The sequence below is a fragment of the Coregonus clupeaformis genome, unplaced genomic scaffold (genome assembly GCF_020615455.1).
Source record: "Coregonus clupeaformis isolate EN_2021a unplaced genomic scaffold, ASM2061545v1 scaf0393, whole genome shotgun sequence".
In the NCBI taxonomy this organism is placed as follows: Eukaryota; Metazoa; Chordata; class Actinopteri; order Salmoniformes; family Salmonidae; genus Coregonus; species Coregonus clupeaformis.
Window position 1 is genome coordinate 41242 of NW_025533848.1, and position 27181 is coordinate 68422.

The 27181-nt window shown below is 47.7% G+C and overlaps 1 protein-coding gene across 1 annotated transcript; it reads left to right on the forward strand.

Annotated features, from left to right (window-relative positions):
• Positions 1 to 14098: 14098 nt before the first annotated feature.
• Positions 14099 to 15757, forward strand: LOC121580538 (ankyrin repeat and SOCS box protein 17). Its single transcript, XM_041895477.2, has 3 exons — positions 14099 to 14505; positions 14993 to 15272; positions 15441 to 15757. Exons 1-3 carry the CDS (start codon positions 14114 to 14116, stop codon positions 15645 to 15647), a joined length of 879 nt encoding a protein of 292 aa, XP_041751411.2. The 5' UTR covers positions 14099 to 14113; the 3' UTR covers positions 15648 to 15757.
• The last annotated feature ends 11424 nt before the right edge of the window (positions 15758 to 27181 follow it).

Sequence of the window (27181 nt, forward strand, 5' to 3'; positions counted from 1 at the left end):
GCAGCACCTTCTCCATACAGCTAGACTGACCATAACAGCTGAAACAGAGCAGCACCTTCTCCTCCATACAGCTAGACTGACCATAACAGCTGAAACAGAGCAGCACCTTCTCCTCCATACAGCTAGACTGACCATAACAGCTGAAAAAGAGCAGCACCTTCTCCATACAGCTAGACTGACCATAACAGCTGAAACAGAGCAGCACCTTCTCCTCCATACAGCTAGACTGACCATAACAGCTGAAACAGAGCAGTACCTTCTCCTCCATACAGCTAGACTGACCATAACAGCTGAAACAGAGCAGCACCTTCTCCATACGGCTAGACTGACCATAACAGCTGAAACAGAGCAGCACCTTCTCCTCCATACAGCTAGACTGACCATAACAGCTGAAACAGAGCAGCACCTTCTCCTCCATACAGCTAGACTGACCATAACAGCTGAAACAGAGCAGTACCTTCTCCTCCATACAGCTAGACTGACCATAACAGCTGAAACAGAGCAGTACCTTCTCCATACAGCTAGACTGACCATAACAGCTGAAACAGAGCAGTACCTTCTCCTCCATACAGCTAGACTGACCATAACAGCTGAAACAGAGCAGCACCTTCTCCCATCCAGCTAGACTGACCATAACAGCTGAAACAGAGCAGTACCTTCTCCTCCATACAGCTAGACTGACCATAACAGCTGAAACAGAGCAGCACCTTCTCCATACAGCTAGACTGACCATAACAGCTGAAACAGAGCAGCATCTTCTCCTCCATACAGCTAGACTGACCATAACAGCTGAAACAGAGCAGCACCTTCTCCATACAGCTAGACTGACCATAACAGCTGAAACAGAGCAGTACCTTCTCCTCCAGACAGCTAGACTGACCATAACAGCTGAAACAGAGCAGCACCTTCTCTTCCATACAGCTAGACTGACCATAACAGCTGAAACAGAGCAGTACCTTCTCCATACAGCTAGACTGACCATAACAGCTGAAACAGAGCAGCACCTTCTCCTCCATACAGCTAGACTGACCATAACAGCTGAAACAGAGCAGCACCTTCTCCTCCATACAGCTAGACTGACAATAATAGCTGAAACAGAGCAGCACCTTCTCCATACAGCCAGACTGACCATAACAGCTGGAACAGAGCAGTACCTTCTCCTCCATACAGCTAGAATGACCATAACAGCTGAAACAGAGCAGTACCTTCTCCTCCATACAGCTAGACTGACCATAACAGCTGAAACAGAGCAGCACCTTCTCCTCCATACAGCTAGACTGACCATAACAGCTGAAACAGAGCAGCACCTTCTCAATACAGCTAGAATGACCATAACAGCTGAAACAGAGCAGCACCTTCTCCATACAGCTAGACTGACCATAACAGCTGAAACAGAGCAGTACCTTCTCCTCCATACAGCTAGACTGACCATAACAGCTGAAACAGAGCAGCACCTTCTCAATACAGCTAGAATGACCATAACAGCTGAAACAGAGCAGTACCTTCTCCTCCATACAGCTAGACTGACCATAACAGCTGAAACAGAGCAGCACCTTCTCCTCCATACAGCTAGACTGACCATAACAGCTGAAACAGAGCAGCACCTTCTCCTCCATACAGCTAGACTGACCATAACAGCTGAAACAGAGCAGTACCTTCTCCTCCATACAGCTAGACTGACCATAACAGCTGAAACAGAGCAGTACCTTCTCCTCCATACAGCTAGACTGACCATAACAGCTGAAACGGAGCAGCACCTTCTCCTCCATACAGCTAGACTGACCATAACAGCTGAAACAGAGCAGTACCTTCTCCTCCATACAGCTAGACTGACCACAACAGCTGAAACAGAGCAGCACCTTCTCCTCCATACAGCTAGACTGACCATAACAGCTGAAACAGAGCAGTACCTTCTCCTCCATACAGCTAGACTGACCATAACAGCTGAAACAGAGCAGCACCTTCTCCATACAGCTAGACTGACCATAACAGCTGAAACAGAGCAGCACCTTCACCTCCATACAGCTAGACTGACCATAACAGCTGAAACAGAGCAGCACCTTCTCCTCCATACAGCTAGACTGACCATAACAGCTGAAACAGAGCAGCACCTTCTCCATACAGCTAGACTGACTATAACAGCTGAAACAGAGCAGCACCTTCTCCTCCATACAGCTAGACTGACTATAACAGCTGAAACAGAGCAGCACCTTCTCCTCCATACAGCTAGACTGACCATAACAGCTGAAACAGAGCAGTACCTTCTCCTCCATACAGCTAGACTGACCATAACAGCTGAAACAGAGCAGCACCTTCTCCATACAGCTAGACTGACCATAACAGCTGAAACAGAGCAGTACCTTCTCCTCCATACAGCTAGACTGACCATAACAGCTGAAACAGAGCAGCACCTTCTCCATACAGCTAGACTGACCATAACAGCTGAAACAGAGCAGCACCTTCTCCTCCATACAGCTAGACTGACTATAACAGCTGAAACAGAGCAGCACCTTCTCCATACAGCTAGACCGACCATAACAGCTGAAAAGAGCAGCACCTTCTCCTCCATACAGCTAGACTGACCATAACAGCTGAAACAGAGCAGCACCTTCTCCTCCATACAGCTAGACTGACCATAACAGCTGAAAAAGAGCAGCACCTTCTCCATACAGCTAGACTGACCATAACAGCTGAAACAGAGCAGCACCTTCTCCTCCATACAGCTAGACTGACCATAACAGCTGAAACAGAGCAGTACCTTCTCCTCCATACAGCTAGACTGACCATAACAGCTGAAACAGAGCAGCACCTTCTCCATACGGCTAGACTGACCATAACAGCTGAAACAGAGCAGCACCTTCTCCTCCATACAGCTAGACTGACCATAACAGCTGAAACAGAGCAGCACCTTCTCCTCCATACAGCTAGACTGACCATAACAGCTGAAACAGAGCAGTACCTTCTCCTCCATACAGCTAGACTGACCATAACAGCTGAAACAGAGCAGTACCTTCTCCTCCATACAGCTAGACTGACCATAACAGCTGAAACAGAGCAGCACCTTCCCCTCCATACAGCTAGACTGACCATAACAGCTGAAACAGAGCAGCACCTTCTCCATACAGCTAGACTGACCATAACAGCTGAAACAGAGCAGTACCTTCTCCTCCATACAGCTAGACTGACCATAACAGCTGAAACAGAGCAGCACCTTCTCCATACAGCTAGACTGACCATAACAGCTGAAACAGAGCAGCATCTTCTCCTCCATACAGCTAGACTGACCATAACAGCTGAAACAGAGCAGTACCTTCTCCATACAGCTAGACTGACCATAACAGCTGAAACAGAGCAGTACCTTCTCCTCCAGACAGCTAGACTGACCATAACAGCTGAAACAGAGCAGCACCTTCTCCTCCATACAGCTAGACTGACCATAACAGCTGAAACAGAGCAGCACCTTCTCTCCATACAGCTAGACTGACCATAACAGCTGAAACAGAGCAGTACCTTCTCCTCCATACAGCTAGACTGACCATAACAGCTGAAACAGAGCAGCACCTTCTCCTCCATACAGCTAGACTGACCATAACAGCTGAAACAGAGCAGCACCTTCTCCTCCATACAGCTAGACTGACAATAATAGCTGAAACAGAGCAGCACCTTCTCCATACAGCCAGACTGACCATAACAGCTGGAACAGAGCAGTACCTTCTCCTCCATACAGCTAGACTGACCATAACAGCTGAAACAGAGCAGCACCTTCTCCTCCATACAGCTAGACTGACCATAACAGCTGAAACAGAGCAGCACCTTCTCCTCCATACAGCTAGACTGACAATAATAGCTGAAACAGAGCAGCACCTTCTCCATACAGCTAGACTGACCATAACAGCTGAAACAGAGCAGTACCTTCTCCATACAGCTAGACTGACCATAACAGCTGAAACTGAGCAGCACCTTCTCCTCCATACAGCTAGACTGACCATAACAGCTGAAACAGAGCAGTACCTTCTCCTCCATACAGCTAGACTGACCATAACAGCTGAAACTGAGCAGCACCTTCTCCTCCATACAGCTAGACTGACCATAACAGCTGAAACTGAGCAGCACCTTCTCCTCCATACAGCTAGACTGGCAGATTATTCCACTGCCTCTGTACGACAGAAAATAAAGGTGTAATTGAGTGTAATTCAGAACATTAATAGGCAAGAACAGCTCAACTACAGAACTCCATACATTTTTTACAAGAAAAATACAACTAAAAGGCTCTGTACTGAATCATTACTGAGAAAGAAAGACAGAGACCTACTATTCTAGGCCTACATTTATCATTTCCATTTTCATATATTACATTTACATTCAGTAGCTGCGAAAAGTTGTATCAAACAATTCAGTGACTGAAATGAATAAATCAGATGACTAATATTTATATGACATCGAATCGATATACAATCCCGAAATCAGCTGTAACTGTCAATAGTAAAACAAAGCTTAAAACGATGTTCGACCGAACCCTGAATACAGAAAATGAATGGTGAAATCGCTTCCGGACACGGTAGACTCTTCCTCTATGGGGCCTTGCCACATAAATGCCCCTAGAGAGAAGGGGGATCCTGAAGCATGCTTTGATGACAGTTCTACAGTCTCCATCAGATGCCCAGGCTTTTGGCATAGATGGTAAAGCTCTCATTTATGGACTGCAACATCGTAGGATTGTGCCCTCCACGACACCTTTGCTATTTGACTCCGTATTCAATGAATGGTGAATACTATTTGTAATGGTGTTTCTTGTTAGAATGTATATGCATGTGTAACAGTATTGCTTCCGTCCCTCTCCTTGCCCCAACCTGGGCTTGAACCAGGGACCCTCGGAACACATCAATAAACGCCTCCCGTGAGGCATCCTTGCTCAATAGCTGCAGGTCATTGGAAACAAACCACTTCAAGGTCTCCGATCGAATGACGTCACAGATTGAAACGCTACCAGCGCGCATCGCTAACTAGCTAGCCATTTCCACACCTTTTCCACATTAAACGTACATGTCCCACGCGCAGTCACAGTTGGTGGAATTATGAATAGATTGGCAAGATTTTGGCACCGTCAACTTTTAGAAGTGTGATCAAGGATTTCTATTGGCAAGCAGTTTCTGCTATCGTCATACTGTACCGTCTTTGACAATAGACAGTACAGCGCTGTTGTAGTGCTCTGCTCTCAGTGTGAGATACATTTGTCCTCAGTCATGACTCGGTCTTTTGGATAGTGAGGACTCATAATTTCTTCTCGAGACCAGCGGAGTAAAACAACTCATAATTAAAAGCTTACATTCAGTCTGCGGATAAAACAGCTTCGCCAGGCCAAATATATACACTCCTTCCTTGAAACATTTTTTTACATTTTAGCAGACGCTCTTATCCAGAGCGCCTTCATATATATTTTTTTACTGGTCCCCCGTGGGAAACAAACCCACAACCCTGGCGTTGCAAACGCCATTCTCTATCAACTGAGCTACATCCCTGCCGGCCATTCCCTCCCCTACCCTGGGCCAATTGTGCGCCGCCCCATGGGTCTCCCCGTCGCGGCCGGCTGCGACAGAGCCTGGATTCGAACCAGGATCTCTAGTGGCACAGTTAGCACTGCGATGCAGTGCCTTAGACCACTGCGCCACTCAGAATATCTTATTAGCCTTTATAGACATGGCGAACCTATAGGCCTTCAGTGGTGACAGGTTCGTGATTCTGAAAGGACAGAAAATGTAATACCAGCGCACTCATGTAGGAGAGTGTACTTTTTGTAAAACACAAAGGGCCAGTGGTGTAAACCGTATATCTACTTTGTTTTCAGTGGGCATTGAGTATACTCACTTCTGATGCGTATCAAAGTTGTGTAGTGGAGGTATACGACTTATCAATTATGTAGTACAATAGAGAAATCATGCACAAAGTAGCCTACACAATCGCAAAGCACGTTAAATATATTCACATGCGCGCCGCACACATAGCCTAGCGGAATATCATCTGCAGGCAGAAAGAGTGTGCAGCTCTCAACTGGTTTCGGCATGGAGCAGCTCACAGAATGACATCCGTAGCTGGTAGGTAGGAAAGACGTTTCAACTTATGATATCTACCAGTAAATGCTAACTAAGGCAACAATGGGTATGCAAAGCAGGTACTGAAAAGGTTTAGTCCGAAGTGTTGGTTAGTAGGCTATTTGTGATGCGCAATTGTCATCATGCGTTGTTTGATCAGGGTGTAGACATGGATGGGCCTGGGTGGACAGAGGCCCACCCAGTGGGGAGCCAGGCCCTGACAGACCCACCCACTGGGGAGCCAGGCCCTGACAGGCCCACCCACTGGGGAGCCAGGCCCTGACAGACCCACCCACTGGGGAGCCAGGCCCTGACAGACCCACCCACTGGGGAGCCAGGCCCTGACAGGCCCACCCACTGGGGAGCCAGGCCCTGACAGACCCACCCACTGGGGAGCCAGGCCCTGACAGACCCACCCAATCAGATTGATGTGGTTTAACCATTGTTGTGGACTTAGACCATCACATTTTTGTATTTTTTCTATTTAAAAAAAAGTTTGATTTTGAGAGGAAAAATCTGAAAAATCTTTTGAAAAAAAAGATTTAAAAAAATGGAAAACATTGGATTTTTCACACAATGTGCCTTTCCTTCGCTGGGCGGACCATTTGGGAACTTTTTGGCTAAAAGTGAGTATACCCACTTCTCCAAGCACCACTACACCACTGGATAGGGTCTATGGAAAGACAGCAGTCACACACAGCAGAATGGAAAGACAGCAGTCACACACAGCAGGATGGAAAGACAGCAGTCACACACAGCAGGATGGAAAGACAGCAGTCACACACAGCAGGATGGAAAGACAGCAGTCACACACAGCAGGATGGAAAGACAGCAGTCACACACAGCAGGATGGAAAGACAGCAGTCACACACAGCATGATGGAAAGACAGCAGTCACACACAGCAGGATGGAAAGACAGCAGTCACACACAGCAGGATGGAAAGACAGCAGTCACACACAGCATGATGGAAAGACAGCAGTCACACACAGCAGGATGGAAAGACAGCAGTCACACACAGCAGGATGGAAAGACAGCAGTCACACACAGCATGATGTTAAAGACAGCAGTCACACGCAGCATGATGGAAAGACAGCAGTCACACACAGCAGGATGGAAAGACAGCAGTCACACACAGCATGATGTTAAAGACAGCAGTCACACACAGCAGGATGGAAAGACAGCAGTCACACACAGCATGATGGAAAGACAGCAGTCACACACAGCAGGATGGAAAGACAGCAGTCACACACAGCATGATGGAAAGACAGCAGTCACACACAGCATGATGTTAAAGACAGCAGTCACACACAGCATGATGTTAAAGACAGCAGTCACACACAGCATGATGGAAAGACAGCAGTCACACACAGCAGGATGGAAAGACAGCAGTCACACACAGCATGATGTTAAAGACAGCAGTCACACGCAGCATGATGGAAAGACAGCAGTCACACACAGCAGGATGGAAAGACAGCAGTCACACAGCAGGGTGGAAAGACAGCAGTCACACACAGCAGGATGTTAAAGACAGCAGTCACACACAGCAGGATGGAAAGACAGCAGTCACACACAGCAGGATGGAAAGACAGCAGTCACACACAGCAGGATGGAAAGACAGCAGTCACACACAGCAGGATGGAAAGACAGCAGTCACACACAGCATGATGGAAAGACAGCAGTCACACACAGCAGGATGGAAAGACAGCAGTCACACACAGCAGGATGGAAAGACAGCAGTCACACACAGCAGGATGGAAAGACAGCAGTCACACACAGCAGGATGGAAAGACAGCAGTCACACACAGCATGATGGAAAGACAGCAGTCACACACAGCATGATGGAAAGACAGCAGTCACACACAGCAGGATGGAAAGACAGCAGTCACACACAGCAGGATGGAAAGACAGCAGTCACACGCAGCAGGATGGAAAGACAGCAGTCACACACAGCAGGATGGAAAGACAGCAGTCACACACAGCAGGATGGAAAGACAGCAGTCACACACAGCAGGATGGAAAGACAGCAGTCACACACAGCATGATGTTAAAGACAGCAGTCACACACAGCATGATGTTAAAGACAGCAGTCACACACAGCATGATGGAAAGACAGCAGTCACACACAGCATGATGGAAAGACAGCAGTCACACACAGCAGGATGGAAGGACAGCAGTCACACACAGCATGATGTTAAAGACAGCAGTCACACACAGCAGGATGGAAAGACAGCAGTCACACACAGCATGATGTTAAAGACAGCAGTCACACACAGCAGGATGGAAAGACAGCAGTCACACACAGCAGGATGGAAAGACAGCAGTCACACACAGCAGGATGGAAAGACAGCAGTCACACACAGCATGATGTTAAAGACAGCAGTCACACACAGCAGGATGGAAAGACAGCAGTCACACACAGCAGGATGGAAAGACAGCAGTCACACACAGCATGATGGAAAGACAGCAGTCACACACAGCATGATGGAAAGACAGCAGTCACACACAGCAGGATGGAAAGACAGCAGTCACACACAGCATGATGGAAAGACAGCAGTCACACACAGCATGATGGAAGGACAGCAGTCACACACAGCAGGATGGAAAGACAGCAGTCACACACAGCATGATGGAAAGACAGCAGTCACACACAGCAGGATGGAAAGACAGCAGTCACACACAGCATGATGTTAAAGACAGCAGTCACACACAGAAGGATGGAAAGACAGCAGTCACACACAGCATGATGTTAAAGACAGCAGTCACACACAGCATGATGGAAAGACAGCAGTCACACACAGCAGGATGGAAAGACAGCATGATGGAAAGACAGCAGTCACACACAGCAGGATGGAAAGACAGCATGATGGAAAGACAGCAGTCACACACAGCAGGATGGAAAGACAGCAGGATGGAAAGACAGCAGTCACACACAGCAGGATGGAAAGACAGCAGTCACACACAGCAGGATGGAAAGACAGCAGTCACACACAGCATGATGGAAAGACAGCAGTCACACACAGCAGGATGGAAAGACAGCAGTCACACACAGCATGATGGAAAGACAGCAGTCACACACAGCAGGATGGAAAGACAGCAGTCACACACAGCATGATGGAAAGACAGCAGTCACACACAGCAGGATGGAAAGACAGCAGTCACACACAGCATGATGGAAAGACAGCAGTCACACACAGCAGGATGGAAAGACAGCAGTCACACACAGCATGATGTTAAAGACAGCAGTAAAAAACACAGTTCCACTCTCCAGATTACATTACAGTCTTTTAACAGACACTCTTATCCAGAGCGACTTACAGTTAGTGAGTGCATACATTATCATAATTTTATTTTTTTCATACTGCACCCCATGGGAATCGAACCCACAACCCTGGCGTTGCAAACGCCATGCTCTACCAACTAAGCTACATCCCTGCCAGCCATTCCCTCCCCTACCCTGGACGACACTGGGCCAATTGTGCGCCGCCCCATGGGTCTCCCGTCGCGGTCGGCTACGACAGAGCCTGGATTCGAACCAGGATCTCTAGACCACTGCGCCACTCGGGAGATGATGATCATTCGAAGCTAACAAATTAGCAACAACATCCTCTTTGATAACACCTGCTGCAGCCGCTGCAAACTAGCCGACAACAAAAGCTAGCTAGCTAGACCGCGGGAAAACTACTGCATGCTATTGCACAGTGACCTGTTGGCCTTCAAGAAGGCATAAGTTTCCATAAGTTATGTAAAAACGGTCCACCCATTAAGTCAAAATGTGATTGGTTGATTCCACTGTCACTCCAAAATGTTGCCCTTATACAGTTGAATGGCATATGCCTTTATCTAGCTTCTGATGGCCTAGCCAATGGCTGACTTATAATAGTAATATGCCATTTAGCAGACGCTTTTATCCAAAGCGACTTACAGTCATGCGTGCATACATTTTTGTGTATGGGTGGTCCCGGGGATCGAACCCACTACCTTGGCGTTACAAGCGCCGTGCTCTACCAGCTGAGCTACAGAGGACCACAAAGACTTAGTTAGCTAGATATATCTCCCCAGAGACCAGCAAAGAAAAATTCTGATTGGATATTTTTTCTCTTCAGCGTTAACCCTTTCCTTTCCAACAAAAACTGAAGAGATTTAATCAGAACATCATTGAAAATAATAACATCATTATCATTATTATTATAATCATTATTTTATAAATCCTTAGCCTTTCTCTGAAGGCCCATTGTTCCCCACTGTGTTTGGGTTAGTAATAATGTGTAGAGTGGCTCTGTTTTCCCTCAGCATGCATTTTTTCACTATTCTGAATGTCTAAAGAATCCATATGTTGTTCTGAAATATGAACACAGAAATACTGGACATTTTGAACTCTTATTATGGTTACGATTTTACAAAATTACAATCATGGTCGTGAATTAGACTCGCATATTTCTGGTCTCGGTCTTGACTCGGTCTCAAACCCCCTCCGGTCTTGGTCTTGACTCGGTCTCGAACCCCCTCCGGTCTCAGTCTTGACTCGGTCTCGAACCCCCTCCGGTCTCAGTCTTGACTCGGTCTCGAACCCCCTCCGGTCTTGGTCTTGACTCGGTCTGTGACCCCCTCCGGTCTTGGTCTTGACTCGGTCTCGAACCCCCTCCGGTCTTGGTCTTGACTCGGTCTCGGACCCCCTCCGGTCTTGGTCTTGACTCGGTCTCGAACCCCCTCCGGTCTTGGTCTTGACTCGGTCTCGGACCCCCTCCGGTCTTGGTCTTGACTCGGTCTCGGACCCCCTCCGGTCTCGGTCTTGACTCGGTCTCGGACCCCCTCCGGTCTTGGTCTTGACTCGGTCTCGGACCCCCTCCGGTCTTGGCCTTGAATCGGTCTCACTTTAGGTGGTCTCAAACACAACACTGGTAGATACTCTACCTATTAGACACCAGAATAGATGGTGGATACTCAGGCTGCAGTACTGCACATAAATCACCATGACAACCTAGCGTGACCCATCCCTGACCCATCACCTGACCCATCAGTACTGCTGCAGCTGGGGAAGGAAGGAAGGAAGGAAGGAAGGAAGGAAGGAAGGAAGGAAGGAAGGAAGGAAGGAAGGAAGGAAGGAAGGAAGGAAGGAAGGGAGAGAAAGAGAGGAGGGGAGAGGAAGACAGGGAGGAGAGAGGAAGAGATGGAGGAGAGGAAGAGAGGAGGGGAGAGGGGGGAGAGGAGGGGAGAGGAAGAGAGGAGGGGAGAGGGAGGAGAGAGGAAGAGAGGAGGGGAGAGGAGGAGAGGGAGAGGAGAGGAAGAGATGGAGGGGAGAGGAGGAGAGGAGGGGAGAGGAGGGGAGAGGAGGAGAGGAGAGAAGAGGAAGAGAGGAGGGAGGAGGAAGAGAGGAGGGAGAGGGAGAGAGGAAGAGAAGAGGGAGGGAGAGGGGGGAGAGGGGGGAGAGGAGGGGAGAGGAGGAGAGGAGAGAAGAGGAAGAGAGGAGGAGAGGAGGAAGAGAGGAAGAGAGGAGGAAGAAAGGAGGGGAGAGGGGGAGAGGAGGGGAGATGAGGAGAGGAGAGGAGAGGAAGAGAGGAGGAGAGGAGGAAGAGAGGAGGGGAGAGGAGGAGAGGAGGGGAGAGGGGGAGAGGAGGGGAGAGGAGGAGAGGAGAGAAGAGGAAGAGAGGAAGAGAGGAGGAAGAAAGGAGGGGAGAGGGGGAGAGGAGGGGAGATGAGGAGAGGAGAGGAGAGGAAGAGAGGAGGAGAGAGGAGGAGAGGAGGGGAGAGGAGGAGAGGAGGGGAGAGGAGGAGAGGAGAGAAGAGGAAGAAAGGAGGGGAGAGGGGGAGAGGAGGGGAGAGGAGGAGAGGAGAGGAGAGGAAGAGAGGAGGAGAGAGGAGGAGAGGAGGGGAGAGGAGGGGAGAGGAGGAGAGGAGAGAAGAGGAAGAGATGGAGGAGAGAGGAAGACAGGGAGGAGAGAGGAAGTGACTGAGTCAAACCTTTTCGGAGACACAATGCTTTCATTTTTGTCTCTGTAAAAAAAAGATTTGGCTGTGGCATAAGTCACTCATCTGTCAGAGAGAGCAACACTCTTGCACTAAATTTCAGTTGTGATTCTTCTTTAACCTTGGCAGTCTCTAGACTGGTTGCCAGTTTGTTTCTGCCCTCTTGCCAACTCCTAATGGGAATTGTCATGCCAATGTTTGGCTTGCCAATGACAATGATGCAGGCAAAAACACAACCAGATCTGAAACCAGGCAGTCTCATCAAAAACACAACCAGATCTGAAACCAGACCAGGCAGTCTCATCAAAAACACGACCAGATCTGAGACCAGGCAGTATCATCATCATGGGGTTCCTCTTACTTCAATCAGAAGAGTGGTGTCAGTGTCTTTCCAGTCCGATATGCGTTTTGCTGTCCCCTAGCAGATTCACAGAACACTGCAAGTATTCATCTATTCTATTGGACGACGTTGAGTTCATCAGCTCTCCACACAACTCAACTGTATCCACAACACATGATCATGGAAACTTTAACTTTACAGAGATAACACAGATAGGCCGACTGGAATATGTCAGTGGGAACACTTATTGACAACAAATAGTGAGTGTTTTTTATTGAATGACACTTGACTGTAATGTGACTTATGAAGGAGTTATATAGGGATTATAAGTAGATAATACTGTTTTTTTAAGTAAGCTTTTGATAACTACTTTTATGCATAAAGTCAGCCTTTAATAGAGCATAACTTCAAGATGTCGTTTAATCAGCCAACCACACGAAGGTCCCATAGGAGGGGTTTGGCTGATGTTATGCTCTGTCAAAGGCTGCGCAACATCAGCCAAACCCTTCCCATTGGACCGTGTGTTTGTTTGAGCTCTTGAAGCAGTTGGCACACAGAGGCACAGTTGTGCACAGTGGCAGGGAACGCTCTGAAACCTTCATATCAGAAATCTGTGATTTGAAACCTTAGAAGTCTGTAGTCTGAGCGATGAAAAGCTGAGAGTATGAAACCAGGGAAGAAGGACAGCGACTCTAGAATAGCCATTCTGATGAAGCTTCACGCCCAAAACGTCCATGAATTAAAACGACACGCCGTTGAACAGGAGTTGCTGCAACAAGATCACTACCGCTCCATGTTTCAAATCAACCAGGGGATAACAACTGTTAATAAGACGTTAAGGGATATAAAAATGATTAGTGGGTATTGTCACCAAACAGAAATTCTCAAGGATAAACCAAATGGAAACTTTCCAAATCTGAGCCTCAGACATAGTTCGAGAGATTTCCGCAAAGGTAACAAAGAAGAAATTATTTCGATTCTGAACTTGAATGGGAAGTGTACCACTTCACTACCGAACATTCGTCTGGACCACACCACAGGAAATGCAAATGGTTTCCCTTCAGAAAGTGGATTAATCGACTTATCTATCTCCCCTTTGTTGGCTTGTAACAAAATCATTTCCAAATCAGCCGTTACAGTGATCAACGTCCATAGGACAGGGATCTACGGAAATGGATCTCAGTTGTCCTCGGAGTCGCGCGGCTCAACCTTTGGTACCAAGGACAGCGCCCACACCCGCGTCACAACAGCCATGTCCAAGACCGCCATAAAGGAAGGCCTGAGAGAGCTGGTCCTGGAGTACAACAGACCCAGGACTATGAGCTATATTGAAAAAGAAAAAGTAGTACGAGAAAAGGTGTCTGCTTTTATTAATGGACTCTCAGGGGATAGTTAGCAGAAGAAGAACTGGAGAGATTCTCCATGGAGAGATTTTACGCATGGGCTAGATGGACACCATTTAGGTTGACATGAACACCGGTGTTTTTAGTTTCACTATAGTAGGCTATTATTTAACAAGATAGGTGCATTTAATATTTTAAAACAGACGATGAAGTCAAATTATTCAAGCAAACAAACACTGACGGGCCAAGTAAGAACAATAGAGCATTATGTGTAATGACCCGCGTTCGTGTACGTAACAATGCTCAGGAATATATAGATTCTGAAAATGTTTATAGCAAAGTTGGTTTTGAGGAAGGCGAGTGTCCGACCACAACAATGTCGGATAGCGACGAAGACCACACCAACGGTGATGACAACGTTTTTCTCAACTTGGTCGCGCGCGTCATCCGGAAACCCCTCTACCGGTTTCCTGGGCAGTGGGGCCACGAGACCTACGAGCCGCGGATCTACAGAACTCTGGGTACCGTACTACGGAACGCGACCTCGGAAGAATTCGATGCCTTTATAACGGACTTCATCAATTTCGCGCGGACGGCTCATGCGCGCCTGGACATGCAGTTCTACATGGAGTTCATCAATGTGTGCACCAATACGATCCTCCACTGGGTGTTCGCGCGAAGGGGCAGCGCCGACATAGTCCGGAAGCTGATGGAGAGGACGTCGGTGTATCTGCAGGACCAGACTGACAACCTGGCCATACTATGGAGGTAAAAACCGTATTTCATTTTTTGTTTGTTTTTACCGTAAAACGCTGATAAAACGGTCAGCACTAAATGTAGGCCTAATTTCATTTCACAACCACCTGAGCCAACGTCCAGCCAGACCTCTTGGCAGAGGCCATAGTAGTACAGTACACTCCCATACAGGAAAACACTAGTAATCACACTGGTGATAGTCGGGTTTTAAGATAAAGTGGGTAAAGTGGTCCTACAGCTGGGGTCTTCAACTCTGGTGTATTAGTGTTGGCCTGGAATAAAAGCCTGCATCATCAGTAACTAGCCCTTCCAGGACTAGGAGTTGGTGGCAACCCTTTCCTTCAGTAAAACACACGATGCGTCCCAAATGGTACCCTCTTCCCTATACAGTGCACTAGTTTTGATCAGAGCCCTATGGGACCTTGGTCTAAAGTAGTGCACTATAAAGGGAATAGGGTGTCATTTTGGGACGCAGACACAATTCCCTTTTTCTCCCCAGGTGTTTCACACCCATCTACAGCCCCAGCCCCATGGGCGGGGTGACCCCACTGATGTTCGTGGCCCAGAACAGGCAGTATGACGTGCTGAAGGTGTTGCTGCAGTATGGGATGCTGGAGAGGGAGAGGAGACCAACCCACATCATCGTCTCGGTCCTGTTTGATCCACCGAGACTGGAGGTGCTGGATGAACGCTGTCACGCCACCGTCACTAGAGAACTCAGGGACTGTATGGCTCTCTGCTTCAGGGTGCTCAGCCATGTCTCCGTGTCTGATATAGAGGTCAGTTTATTTAATTTCCATCACAGATATACAAAACAAGGAACACTTCTTCTTGTGTAGAATGCTGGGTAAAGCAAACAGTTGAAAGCTAATAGGAGAAAGTCACAATCCCACACTGTTGTATAGCTAAGCCATTCTGGTTATTGACATGCATGTCCCTCGTTACAGATGCAGATTGTGTACGGTCGTAAGCCCCTGATCGAAGACTGGAGAGATCACATCCCCCCAAGTCGCTACAGGGACCCCTGTGAACTGACCCACCTCTGCCGTATGGTGGTTCGGACCTCTCTGCTGGCCAGGGGCCGCTTACCGGACGGCATCAAGTCGCTACCTCTCCCTACACTCCTCCAAGGCTACCTCAACCTGGAGAGCTAACCTGGCTGTTTTACCTGGTCTTTGTGAGGTCATGTGGTCTGGAAAAACTCCTGTCTCTGCTATTAAAACAACCAGGAGGAGGAGTTAATAAAGTGACTGTGTTTTATGAAGTCCTTTTTACATCAGTCACAAAGTGCTTTACAGTTGAGATCACACAGAGCAAGCAAAGCAAAAGCAGAAAAACTGTCTACAAAGAAGAAACCTAGAGAGGAACCCTATTGGCTGTACCGGTTAAAGGTTAAGAGTACGTGTGGCCATGACAAGTTCCTTGGTGTCCACATCACAAAGGAACTATCATGGTCCAAAACACACCAACACAGTCGTGAAGAGGGCACGACAAAGCCTATTCCCCCTCAGGAGACTGAAAAGATTTGGCATGGGCCCTCAGATCCTCAAAAAGTTATACAGCTGCACCATTGAGAGCATCTTGACTGGCTGCATCACCGCTTGGTATGGCAACTGCTTGGCATCCGACCGCAAGGCGATACAGAGGGTAGTGCGTACGGCCCAGTACATCACTGGGGGCCGAGCTCCCTGTCATCCAGGACCTCTATACCAGGCGGTGTCAGAGGAAGGCCCAAAAAATTGTAAAAGACTCCAGCGACCCTAGTCATAGACTATTCTCTCTGCTATCGCACAGCAAATGGTGCCGAAGTCTGAAGTTCTGTCTATTATCTATCCTGTTAGCCAGTCACTTTACCCCTACCTACAGTGCCTTCGGAAAGTATTCAGACCCCCTGACTTCTTCCACATTTTGTTATGTTACAGCCTTATTCTAAAATTGATTAAATAAATAAAAATCTCAGCAATCTACACACAATACCCCATAATGACAAAGCGAAAACAGGTTTTTATAAATTTTAGAATATTTATAAAAAATACAAAACAGAAATACCTTATTTATATAAGTATTCAGACCCTTTGCTATGAGACTCAAAATTGAGCTCAGGTGCATCCTGTTTCCATTGATCATCCGTGAGATGTTTCTACAACTTGAATGCAGTCCACCTGTGGTAAATTATATTGATTGGACATGATTTGAAAAGGCACACATATATATATGGCACACATATGTCTATATAAGGTCCCACAGTTGACAGTGCATGTCAGAGCAAAAACCAAGCCATTAGGTCAAAGGAATTGTCCGTAGAGCTCCGAGACAGGATTGTGTCGAGGCACAGATCTGGAGAAGGATACCAAAAAATGTCTGCAGGATTGAAGGTCCCCAAGAACACAGTGGCTTCCATCATTCTTAAATGGAAGAAGTTTGGAACCACCAAGACTCTTCCTAGAGCTGGCCGCCCGGCCAAACTGAGCAATCGGGGGAGAAGGGCCTTGGTCAGGGAGGTGACCAAGAACCCGATGGTCACTCTGACAGAGCTCTAGAGTTTCTCGCTGGAGATGGGAGAATCTTCCAGAAGGACAACCATCTCTGCTGCACTCCACCAATCAGGCATTTATGGTAGAGTGGCTGAACGGAAGCCACTCCTCAGTAAAAGGAACATGACAGCCCGCTTGGAGTTTGCCAAAAGGCACCTAAAGGACTATCAGACCATGAGAAACAAGATTCTCTGGTCTGATGAAACCAAGATTGAACTCTTTGGCCTGAATGCCAAGCGTCACGTCTGGAGGAAACCTGCCGCCATCCCTACGGTGAAGCATGGTGGTGGCAGCATCATGCTGTGGGGATGTTTTTCAGCGGCAGGGACTGGGAAACTAGTCAGGATCGAGGGAAAGATGAACGGAGCAAAGTACAAGGAGATCCTTGATGAAAACCTGCTCCAGAGCGCTCAGGACCTCAGACCGGGGCGAAGGTTCACCTTCCAACAGGACAACGACCCTAAGCACACAGCCAAGACAACGCAGGAGTGGCTTCAGGACAAGTCTCTGAATGTCCTTGAGTGGCCCAGCCAGAGCCCGGATCAAACATCTCTGGAGAGACCTGAAAATAGCTGTGCAGCGACGCTCCCCATCCAACCTGACAGAGCTTGAGAGGATCTGCAGAGAAGAATGGGAGAAACTCCCCAAATACAGGTGTGCCAAGCTTGTAGCATCATACCCAAGAAGACTTGAGACTGTAATCGCTGCCAAAGGTGCTTCAACAAAGTACTGAGTAAACGGTCTGAATACTTATGTAAATGATTTTTCAGTATTTTTTATAAATGAGCAGAATTTTCTAAAAACCTGTTTTTGCTTTGTCATTATGGGGTATTGTGTGTACATTGATGAGGGGGAAAACAATATTTAATCAATTTTAGAATAAGGTTGTAACGTAACAAAATGTAGAAAAAGTCAAGGGGTCTGAATACTTTCCGAAGGCAAATATCTTCCACAACTTTGCTGTGAGAATACACTACCAGTCAAAAGTTTGGACACACATTCAAGGGTTTTTCTTTATTTTTTTACTATTTTCTACATTGTAGAATAATAGTGAAGACATCAAAACTATGAAATAACACATATGGAATCATGTAGTAACCAAAACAATGTTAAACAAATCAAAGTATATTTTATATTTGAGATTCTTCAAAGTAGCCACTCTTTGCCTTGATGACAGCTTTGCACACTCTTGGCATTCTCTCAACCAGCTTCATGAGGTAGTCACCTGGAATGCATTTCAATTAACAGGTGTGCCTTGTTAAAAGTTAATTTGTGGAATTTCTTTCCTTCTTAATGCGTTTGAGCCAATCAGTTCTATTGTGACAAGGTAGGGGGTATACAGAAGATAGCCCTATTTAGTAAAAGACCAAGTACATATTATGGCAACTCAAATAAGCAAAGAGAAATGACAGTCCATCATTACTTTAAGACATGAAGGTCAGTCAATACGGAACATTTCAAGAACTTTGAACGTTTCTTCAAGTGCAGTCGCAAAGACCATCAAGCGCTATGATGAAACTGGCTCTCATGAGGACCGCCACAGGAATGGAAGACCCAGAGTTACCTCTGCTGCAGAGGATAAGTTCATTAGAGTTACCAGCCTCAGAAATTGCAGCCCAAATAAATGCTTCACAGAGTTCAAGTCACAGACACATCTCAACATCAACTGTTCAGAGTGGACTGTGTGAATCAGGCCTTCATGGTCGAATTGCTGCAAAGAAACCACTACTAAAGGACACCAATAAGAAGAAGAGACCTGCTTGGGCCAAGAAACACAAGCAATGGACATTAGACAGGTGGAAATCTGTCCTTTGGTCTGGAGTCCAAATTTGAGATTTTTGGTTCCAACCGCCGTGTCTTTGTGAGACACGGTGTGGGTGAACGGATAATCTCTGCATGTGTGGTTCCCACCGTAAAGCATGGAGGAGGAGGTGTTATGGTGTGGAGGTGCTTTGCTGGTGACACTGTCTATGATTTATTTTGAATTCAAGGCACACTTAACCAGCATGGCTACCACAGCATTCTACAGCGATACACCACCCCATCTGGTTTGGGCTTAGTGGGACTATTTGTAAATGAGAACTTGTTCTCAACTGGTTTACCTGGTTAAATAAAGGTGAAATAAAAATAAAAAATAAAAAAACATCATTTGTTTTTCAGCAGGACAATGACCCAACACAACTCCAGGCTGTGTAAGGGCTATTTTACCAAGAAGGAGAGTGATGGAGTGCTGCATCAGATGACCTGGTCTCCACAATCCCCCGACCTCAACCCAATTGAGATGGTTTGGGATGAGTCGGACGGCAGAGTGAAGGAAAAGCAGCCAACAAGTGCTCAGCATATGTGGGAACTCCTTCAAGACTGTTGGAAAAGCATTCCTCATGAAGCTGGTTGAGAGAATGCCAAGAGTGTGCAAAGCTGTCATCAAGGCAAAGGGTGGCTACTTTGAAGAAATCTAAAATCTAAAATATATTTTGATTTGTTTAACACTTTTTTGGTTACTACATGATTCCATATGTGTTATTTCATAGTTTTGATGTCTTCACTATTATGTCCCAGTGTGTGTGTGTCTGTCTGTCTGTCTGTGTGTGTGTGTGTGTGTGTGTGTGTGTGTGTGTGTGTGTGTGTGTGAGTGTGTGTGTGTGTGTGTGTGCGTCCTTGTCCCAGTGTGTGTGTGTGTGTGTGTGTGTGTGTGTGTGTGTGTGTGTGTGTGTGTGTGTGTGTGAGTGTGTGTGTGTGTGTGTGTGTGCTTCCCTGTCCCAGTGTGTGTGTGTGTGTGTGTGTGTGTGTGTGTGTGTGTGTGTGTGTGTGTGTATGTGTGTGTGTGTGTGTGTGTGTGTGTGTGTGTGTGTGTGTGTGTGTGTGTGCGTGCGTGCGTGCGTGCGTGCGTGCGTGCGTGCGTGCGTGCGTGTGTGTGTGTGTGTGCGTGCGTGTGTGTGTGTGTGTGTGTGATGTGTGTGTGTGTGTGTGTGTGCTTCCCTGTCCCAGTGTGTGTGTGTGTGTGTGTGTATGTGTGTGTGTGTGTGTGTGTGTGTGTGTGTGTGTGTGTGTGTGTGTGTGTGTGTGTGTGTGTGTGTGTGTGTGTGTGTGTGTGTGTGTGTGTGTGTGTGTGTGTGTGTGTGTGTGTGTGTGCGTGCGTGCGTGCGTGCGTGCGTGCGTGCGTGTGTGTGTGTGTGTGTGTGTGCCCCCGTCTCTCTAATGAGAGCCTGTGGGGTTTCTGTGTAGCCTAACAACCATGACGTTTATCTGCCCAGGGGCCACAAACACACACAACCATGTTTCTCCTGTTCTGTTGACTACATCAACAAATAATGAATAAAATCCGGAGCTTTTACTCATTAAGAGCCAAGAAGGTGTGAAGACAGTGTTGGTTATTGAAGGTCTCACAAGATTATTTAGTCGGGCACACACTGGTCGAATCAACGGTGTTTCCACCTCATGAAATTACGTTGAGCCGAAGTGAAAATAGACGTTGAATGGACGTCTGTGTCCAGTCGGAAGACTATTTAGTCAGGCTATGCATTTAGTGTCTGAGATGGCAAGACATCTGTTTTTCTTCGAACAGAACAGAACAGGTTGTGAAAGCCTCCTCGATTCTATTGTTTGACTGGTTGTCATAGAAATAAAGACGAATGCCTCACAGAAGTGAAAGAGGCAAGTTTGCCACCTGGTGGTCAGTGATTGACTTGGGATGAAAGAAGTTCAGGAGCTGTCTTTTTCCAAGTCTGACTTTATTCACAAATGACATTATGCTATAGATACCTTTGATTATTCACTGTTAATGGTTTATACACATTTTCCATGACTTCTCCAGGACTTCTCCATAACTATTATTATAGCCTACATGAAAAAGTAACCATTATTGACACTGGAAGGCTGCTGTGTCTGATCCCATGTAGGCCTACCATCTCCTGCCGTTGTGCCCTTGATCAAGGCACTCAGTCCCCCACATAGAACCGCACTGTTAGTCACATGTTGTGAACATGTGGTCAACCCTCCATCTGGAGAGCTCCTGGGTGTGCAGGCTTGGCTTTTGATCCGGCCCTGAAACACCCAAGTCTGCTTATCAAGGTCCTGTTGAGCAGCTGATGTTCAGGCTACAATGTGGTTAGACCAGGGCTTGAACAAAAGCCTGCACACCCAGTAGCTATCCTGGAGGATTGCTGCCACCCTTAATATAAAATATTGCAACATTACTTTTGTCTTTATATAATTATTCCCTCATTCAATAAATCAGGGATCAAATTGAAACGGTAGGCTACTTCAAAGCAAGGTATCTAACTAGAGATGTTTATATATAAGGCTAAAATATTCATTGTCATCATTGTCGCCTGTAGCTCAGTTGGTAGAGCATGGTGCTTGCAACGCCAGGGTTGTGGGTTTGATTCCCATGAGGGGCCTAGTAAAATAAAAATGTTTGCACTAACTGTAAGTTGCCCTGGATAAGAGTGTCTCTTAAATGTAAATATTTCAGGGGAGATCTGTGCACTGCAAGTTTTCTGTCAATTAAGCTAGTCTTAGAAAATGTTTGTTTTTGCAATTACATGTGGAATCCCAGCTTTCATGGCTACCCGGACTATTTGCACTGGTCTCCACAGCCGACTGGCCGGTACACGCACACGCACACGCACACGCACACGCACACGCACACGCACACGCACACACACACACACACACACACACTGGATTCAGACTTCCAACAGCTTCGGCGACCTGGATCCAGAGGTTCCGGCACCTTCATCCCTGGGGGCTGCCTCTTCGAGATCGGATACGGATACGGAAGTACCTGCGCCTTGGTCCTATGTTCTGTCTCCCTCTCCGGTGGCTTCTGCCTCAGGTTCAGATCTTCATAGCTCCCCCTGATCGGACCGTGAGGGTCTGAGACTCCGGCCCCTTCATCAGCCACGATGGGTTCTACAGCTGGCTCGCGTCCATCGAGTCCCACCCCTCACCTCGAGGGGGTCTTCTAAACCACTCGAGGCGAAGGAACAGCCGGACCTCCTCAGCCATTTCACCAGCTGTCGTCATCGGCAGCTCTATGGTAAGAAACGTCTCGGTTCCCGGGGCAGAAACCCTGTACTGTCCTGGAGCACGAGTAGAGGACATTACTAGGCTGTTTCCTACCGTTCTACGACAGCTGCCGGGGGCTGACACTGTCGTTGTCCACGTGGGGTCAAACGACATCAGGAGGGCTAGCTCAGAACTGCTGAAAATTGATTGTAAAAAACTGATTCTAGCTCTGAAAGACTCCATGAAGCGGCCAATTATTTCAGGTCCGGTACCATCGCTGGGCCACGGCTGTGAAAGGTTCAGCAGGTTACTGGCGTTACAAACCTGGGTCGTCGTAGTGCTGCTGCAAATGGAAATTGTACCAGGGGCGTTAGCAGTCATAATGTAGGTAACCTAATGTATGTCCCTCTAACTGAATGCCTCTGTCAATCCTACAGCTATTGTCAGCAGTAATCATGTGCCTATAAACCTGCGTTATACTGTTAGCACTGAGGTGGTGTACCGTAGTAGGAAGTCCACTGTGTGCAGCTCACCCTGCACTATCAGCTCAAACATAAACATCACTGTCATGTCTACCTCTGATAAGCCTCCCAGTAAAGAAATAAAAACAATGAATCCCAGAAAAATTCTAAAAATTGTCCACACTAACATATGTAGCCTAAGAAACAAGGTTCATGAAATCAATAACTCGCTAGTAACAGATAACATTCATATTCTGACAATCTCTGAAGCTCACTTCGATAATACCTTTGATGATACAGCGGTGGCAATACATGGTTTCAATATCTTCAGAAGAGGGGGCCATTTATGTTGCATTTTAGTCATTTAGCAGACGCTCTGATCCAGAGCCACTTACAGTTAGTGAGCTCATACATTTTTCATACTGGCCCCCCGTGGGAATCGAACCCACCACCCTGGCATTGCAAGCGCCATGCTCTACCAACTGAGCTTCAGGAGGCCTGTTCACAGTCACATTCCTGTAAAGCTCAGAGAGGATCTCATGTCAAATGCTGTTGAAGTTATATGGCTTCACTTGCCTCCCCTAAAGCCCATTCTGGTGGGAAGATGCTAACAGTCAGTATCTGGATAATATGCGTGAAATGCTTGATAATGTACACTACCGTTCAAAAGTTTGGGGTCACTTAGAAATGTCCTTGTTTTCGAAAGAAAAAAATGTGTCCATTAAAATAACATAAAATTGATCAGAAATACAGTGTAGACATTGTTCATGTTGTAAATGGCTATTGTAGCTGGAAACGGCTGATTTTTAATGGAATATCTACAGTGGGGGGGGAAAAGTATTTAGTCAGCCACCAATTGTGCAAGTTCTCCCACTTAAAAAGATGAGAGAGGCCTGTAATTTTCGTCATAGGTACACGTCAACTATGACAGACAAAATGAGGAAAAAAATCACATTGTAGGATTTTTTATGAATTTATTTGCAAATTATGGTGGAAAATAAGTATTTGGTCAATAACAAAAGTTTCTCAATACTTTGTTATATACCGTTTGTTGGCAATGACACAGGTAAACATCTTGCAGCCCTCACAAAATGAATACACACAAAAATATAATATAATATAATATGTAATATTATATCATGTAATATAATGTAATGTATGCTGAGGAGTATTTATGTCTGTAATAAAGCCATTTGTGGGGAAAATCTCATCCTGATTGGCTCCCCAGTGGGTGGGCCTATGCCCTCCCAGGCCCACCCATGGCTGCGCCCCTGCCCAGTCATGTGAAATCCATAGATTATTGCCTAATTAATTGATTTCAATTGAGTGATTTCTTTATATGAACTGTAACTCAGTAAAATCTTTTAAATTGTTGCATGTTGCATTTATATTTTTGTTCAGTACAGTATGTATTGTTTTATTGTATGTAATGTGATTGGACCCCAGGAAGGTCAGCAGCGAATGGGAATCCGGAATAAATACTCCAATCAAGTTGTAGAAACATCTCAAGGATGATCAATGGAAAGAGGATGCACCTCTGCTCAATTTCGAGTCTCATAGCAAAGGGTCTGAATACTTACGTAGATAAGGTATTTCTGTTTTTTCTATTTTTTTATAAATGTGAAAAAAATTCTAAAAACATGTTTTCGCTTTGTCGTTATGGGATATTGTGTGTCGATTGATTCCCTACCAACAGCCACACGGGACCCCCATATACTTTGTCCTCTCAGTGTCAAGTACAACAGTATCCTTTATCGGAGTTGTGTTCTATAGTTAGTTATTGTTGAAGGACAATGACATGAACCGAAATCAAAAGGAAGAAATAGACTAAAGTAATAATTAGATGTCAACAAAGCTGCTAAAGTTGAGGTGGACGATCTGGAGGTAAATCAGTTAGAAAAAGTTCACATTTGTTTCCTTTGTTGTCAAGTTAGAGTTTTCAAGTTAAAATCTTCTTCACACAAAGACAAAGACATTTAACACAACAGCTGCTGGAAGTTTAAACCAAAGAGCAACAAAGGTTTTTTGGACATAAGGCAACCAGTATTCTGAGTACTGTATCCTGTCACGATCGCTAGATCGGAGTAGACCAATGCGCAGCGTTGAAAGCAAACATACTTTATTAATCGAACTAACACGAACAGTGAAACAAAACAACAAACGATACGTGACATCCAAAGGACAAACCTAACTAGGAACAAACCAACTGGAAACAAGATCCCACAACTATAGTGGGAAAACAGCCTCTATAAATATGGCTCCCAATCAGAGACAACCAGCAACAGCTGACACTCGTTGCCTCTGATTGGGAACCACTCTGGCCAACACAGAAATACAATACTAGACTCCCGACATAGAAACACAACACATAGAATATACACACCCTGGCTCAACATAAAGAGTCCCAGAGCCAGGGTGAGGACAGTACTTCCACAAGAAGCGCGGACGCCCGCGCCAAACATCAACAAACCAGGGAGGGCTGGGTGGGCATTCCTCCTCGGAGGCGGTTCCGACTCGGGCTAGACCACCACCCTTCAACCATCCCCCCGTGGCGCCCTGGTCCGGTCTGGCCCCGCTGGCTGGAGCTGGACTGGACATCGTAGAAGCGGATTGCTTAGGCTCCGGTGTGGAGCCGCTGACCGGTACCTGACCAGGCACCGGTGACCCAGGCACGGGTTGTGCCGGACTGACGACGCACACCCCTGGCCTGGTGCGTGGAGCAGCTACGGGCCGGACCGGGCTGACGATGCGCACCCCTGGCTTGGTGCGTGGAGCAGGAACGGGCCGGACCGGGCTGACGATGCGCACCCCTGGCTTGGTGCGTGGAGCAGGAACGGGCCGTGCCCGGGCGCGCACTGCGACCCCTGGCTTGGTGCGTGGAGCAGGAACGGGCCGCACCGGCTGACGCACTGCACCCCTGGCTTTGTGCGTGGAGCAGGAACGGGCCGGACCGGGCTGACGATCGCGCACCCTGGCTTGGTGCGTGGAGCAGGAACGGCCGGACCGGGCTGACGATGCGCACTGTAGGCTTGGTGCGAGGGGCAGGAACAGGCCGGGCCGGGCTGGCGAGACACACCGTAGGCTTGGTGCGAGGAGCAGGAACAGGCCGGGCCGGGCTGGACGACTCGCACCGTGGAGGCTTGGTGCGAGGGGCAGGAACAGGCCGGGCCGGGCTGGCGACGCACACCGTAAGCTTGGTGCGAGAAGCAGGAACAGGCCGGGCCGGGCTGACGACTCGCACCGTAGGCTTGTGGGGGGCAGGAACAGGCCGGCCGGGCTGGCGACGCACACCGTAGGCTTGGTGCGAGGAGCAGGGAACAGGCCGGGCCGGCTGGACGACTCGCTATTCGTAGGCTTGTGCGAGGGGCAGGAACAGACCGGGCCGGGACTGGCAACGCACACCGTGAGGCTTGGTGCGAGGAGCAGGAACCGGCGGGCCGGGCTGACGACTGCACCGTGAGGCTTGGTGCGAGGGGCAGGAACAGGCCGGGGCCGGGCTGGCTGACGCGCACCGTAGGCTTGGTGCGAGTGGCAGGAACAGGCCGGGCCGGGCTGGCGACGCACACCGTAGGCTTGGTGCGAGGGGCAGGAACAGGCCGGGCTGGCGACGCGCACCGAGGCTTGGTGCGAGGAGCAGGAACAGGCGGGCCGGGCTGGCGACGCACACCGTAGGCTTGGTGGCGAGGAACAGGAACAGGCCGGACCGTACTGGGAACACACACCACTGGCCTTGCAAAGGGATCAGGAACGGGCCGACCGGACTGGCAATACACCTCAGTACCTCTGTCGTGCCTCTACAACTTCCTTCCCTCCTTTCACCAATGGCTCCCGTAACCCGGTGGCCTTCTCCTGTCTCCCATTTCACCCTGTGGCAGCCTCCCTGCTGCCCAGTCGCCCATGCCGTGTGCCCCCCCGAAAAAATTTCTGGGGTTGCCTCTGCGTCTGTCCGATGGCGACACTATTGACGCCGCTGTCTCTCTCGCCAGGGCCTTAATCTTAGCCCATGGCCCTTTGCCCCCGACATGTCCTCCCAGGACCACGATTTGCCCACCTGGGCCATCGCCAACCTCTCCAGCTCCTTTCCCGGCACTTCCTCCCATGTCCAGGCCGCCTGCTCCTGGACACGCTGCTTGGTCCTGGTATGGTGGGATCTTCTGTCACGATCGCTAGACGGGAGTAGACCAATGCGCAGCGTTGAAAGCAAACACGTTTCTATTAATCGAACTAATCACGAACAGTGAAACAAAACAACAAACGATACGTGACATCCAAAGGACAAACCTAACTAGGAACAAACCAACTGGAAACAAGATCCCACAACTATAGTGGGAAAACAGCCTCTATAAATATGGCTCCCAATCAGAGACAACCAGCAACAGCTGACACTCGTTGCCTTTGATTGGGAACCACTCTGGCCAACACAGAAATACAATACTAGACTCCCGACATAGAAACACAACACATAGAATATACACACCCTGGCTCAACATAAAGAGTCCCAGAGCCAGGGTGTGACATATCCACACCAACGTCGGTGACGTTTAAGATGAGGGAGGACGTTCATTTTTTTATGAACATGGCCTTATTTCTATTACAGCATATTGGATGACTGTCATTCATATTCCATTCACCCAGTTCAATGTAACATCGATAGGTTTAGGCTACTACATGATACTAGAATTT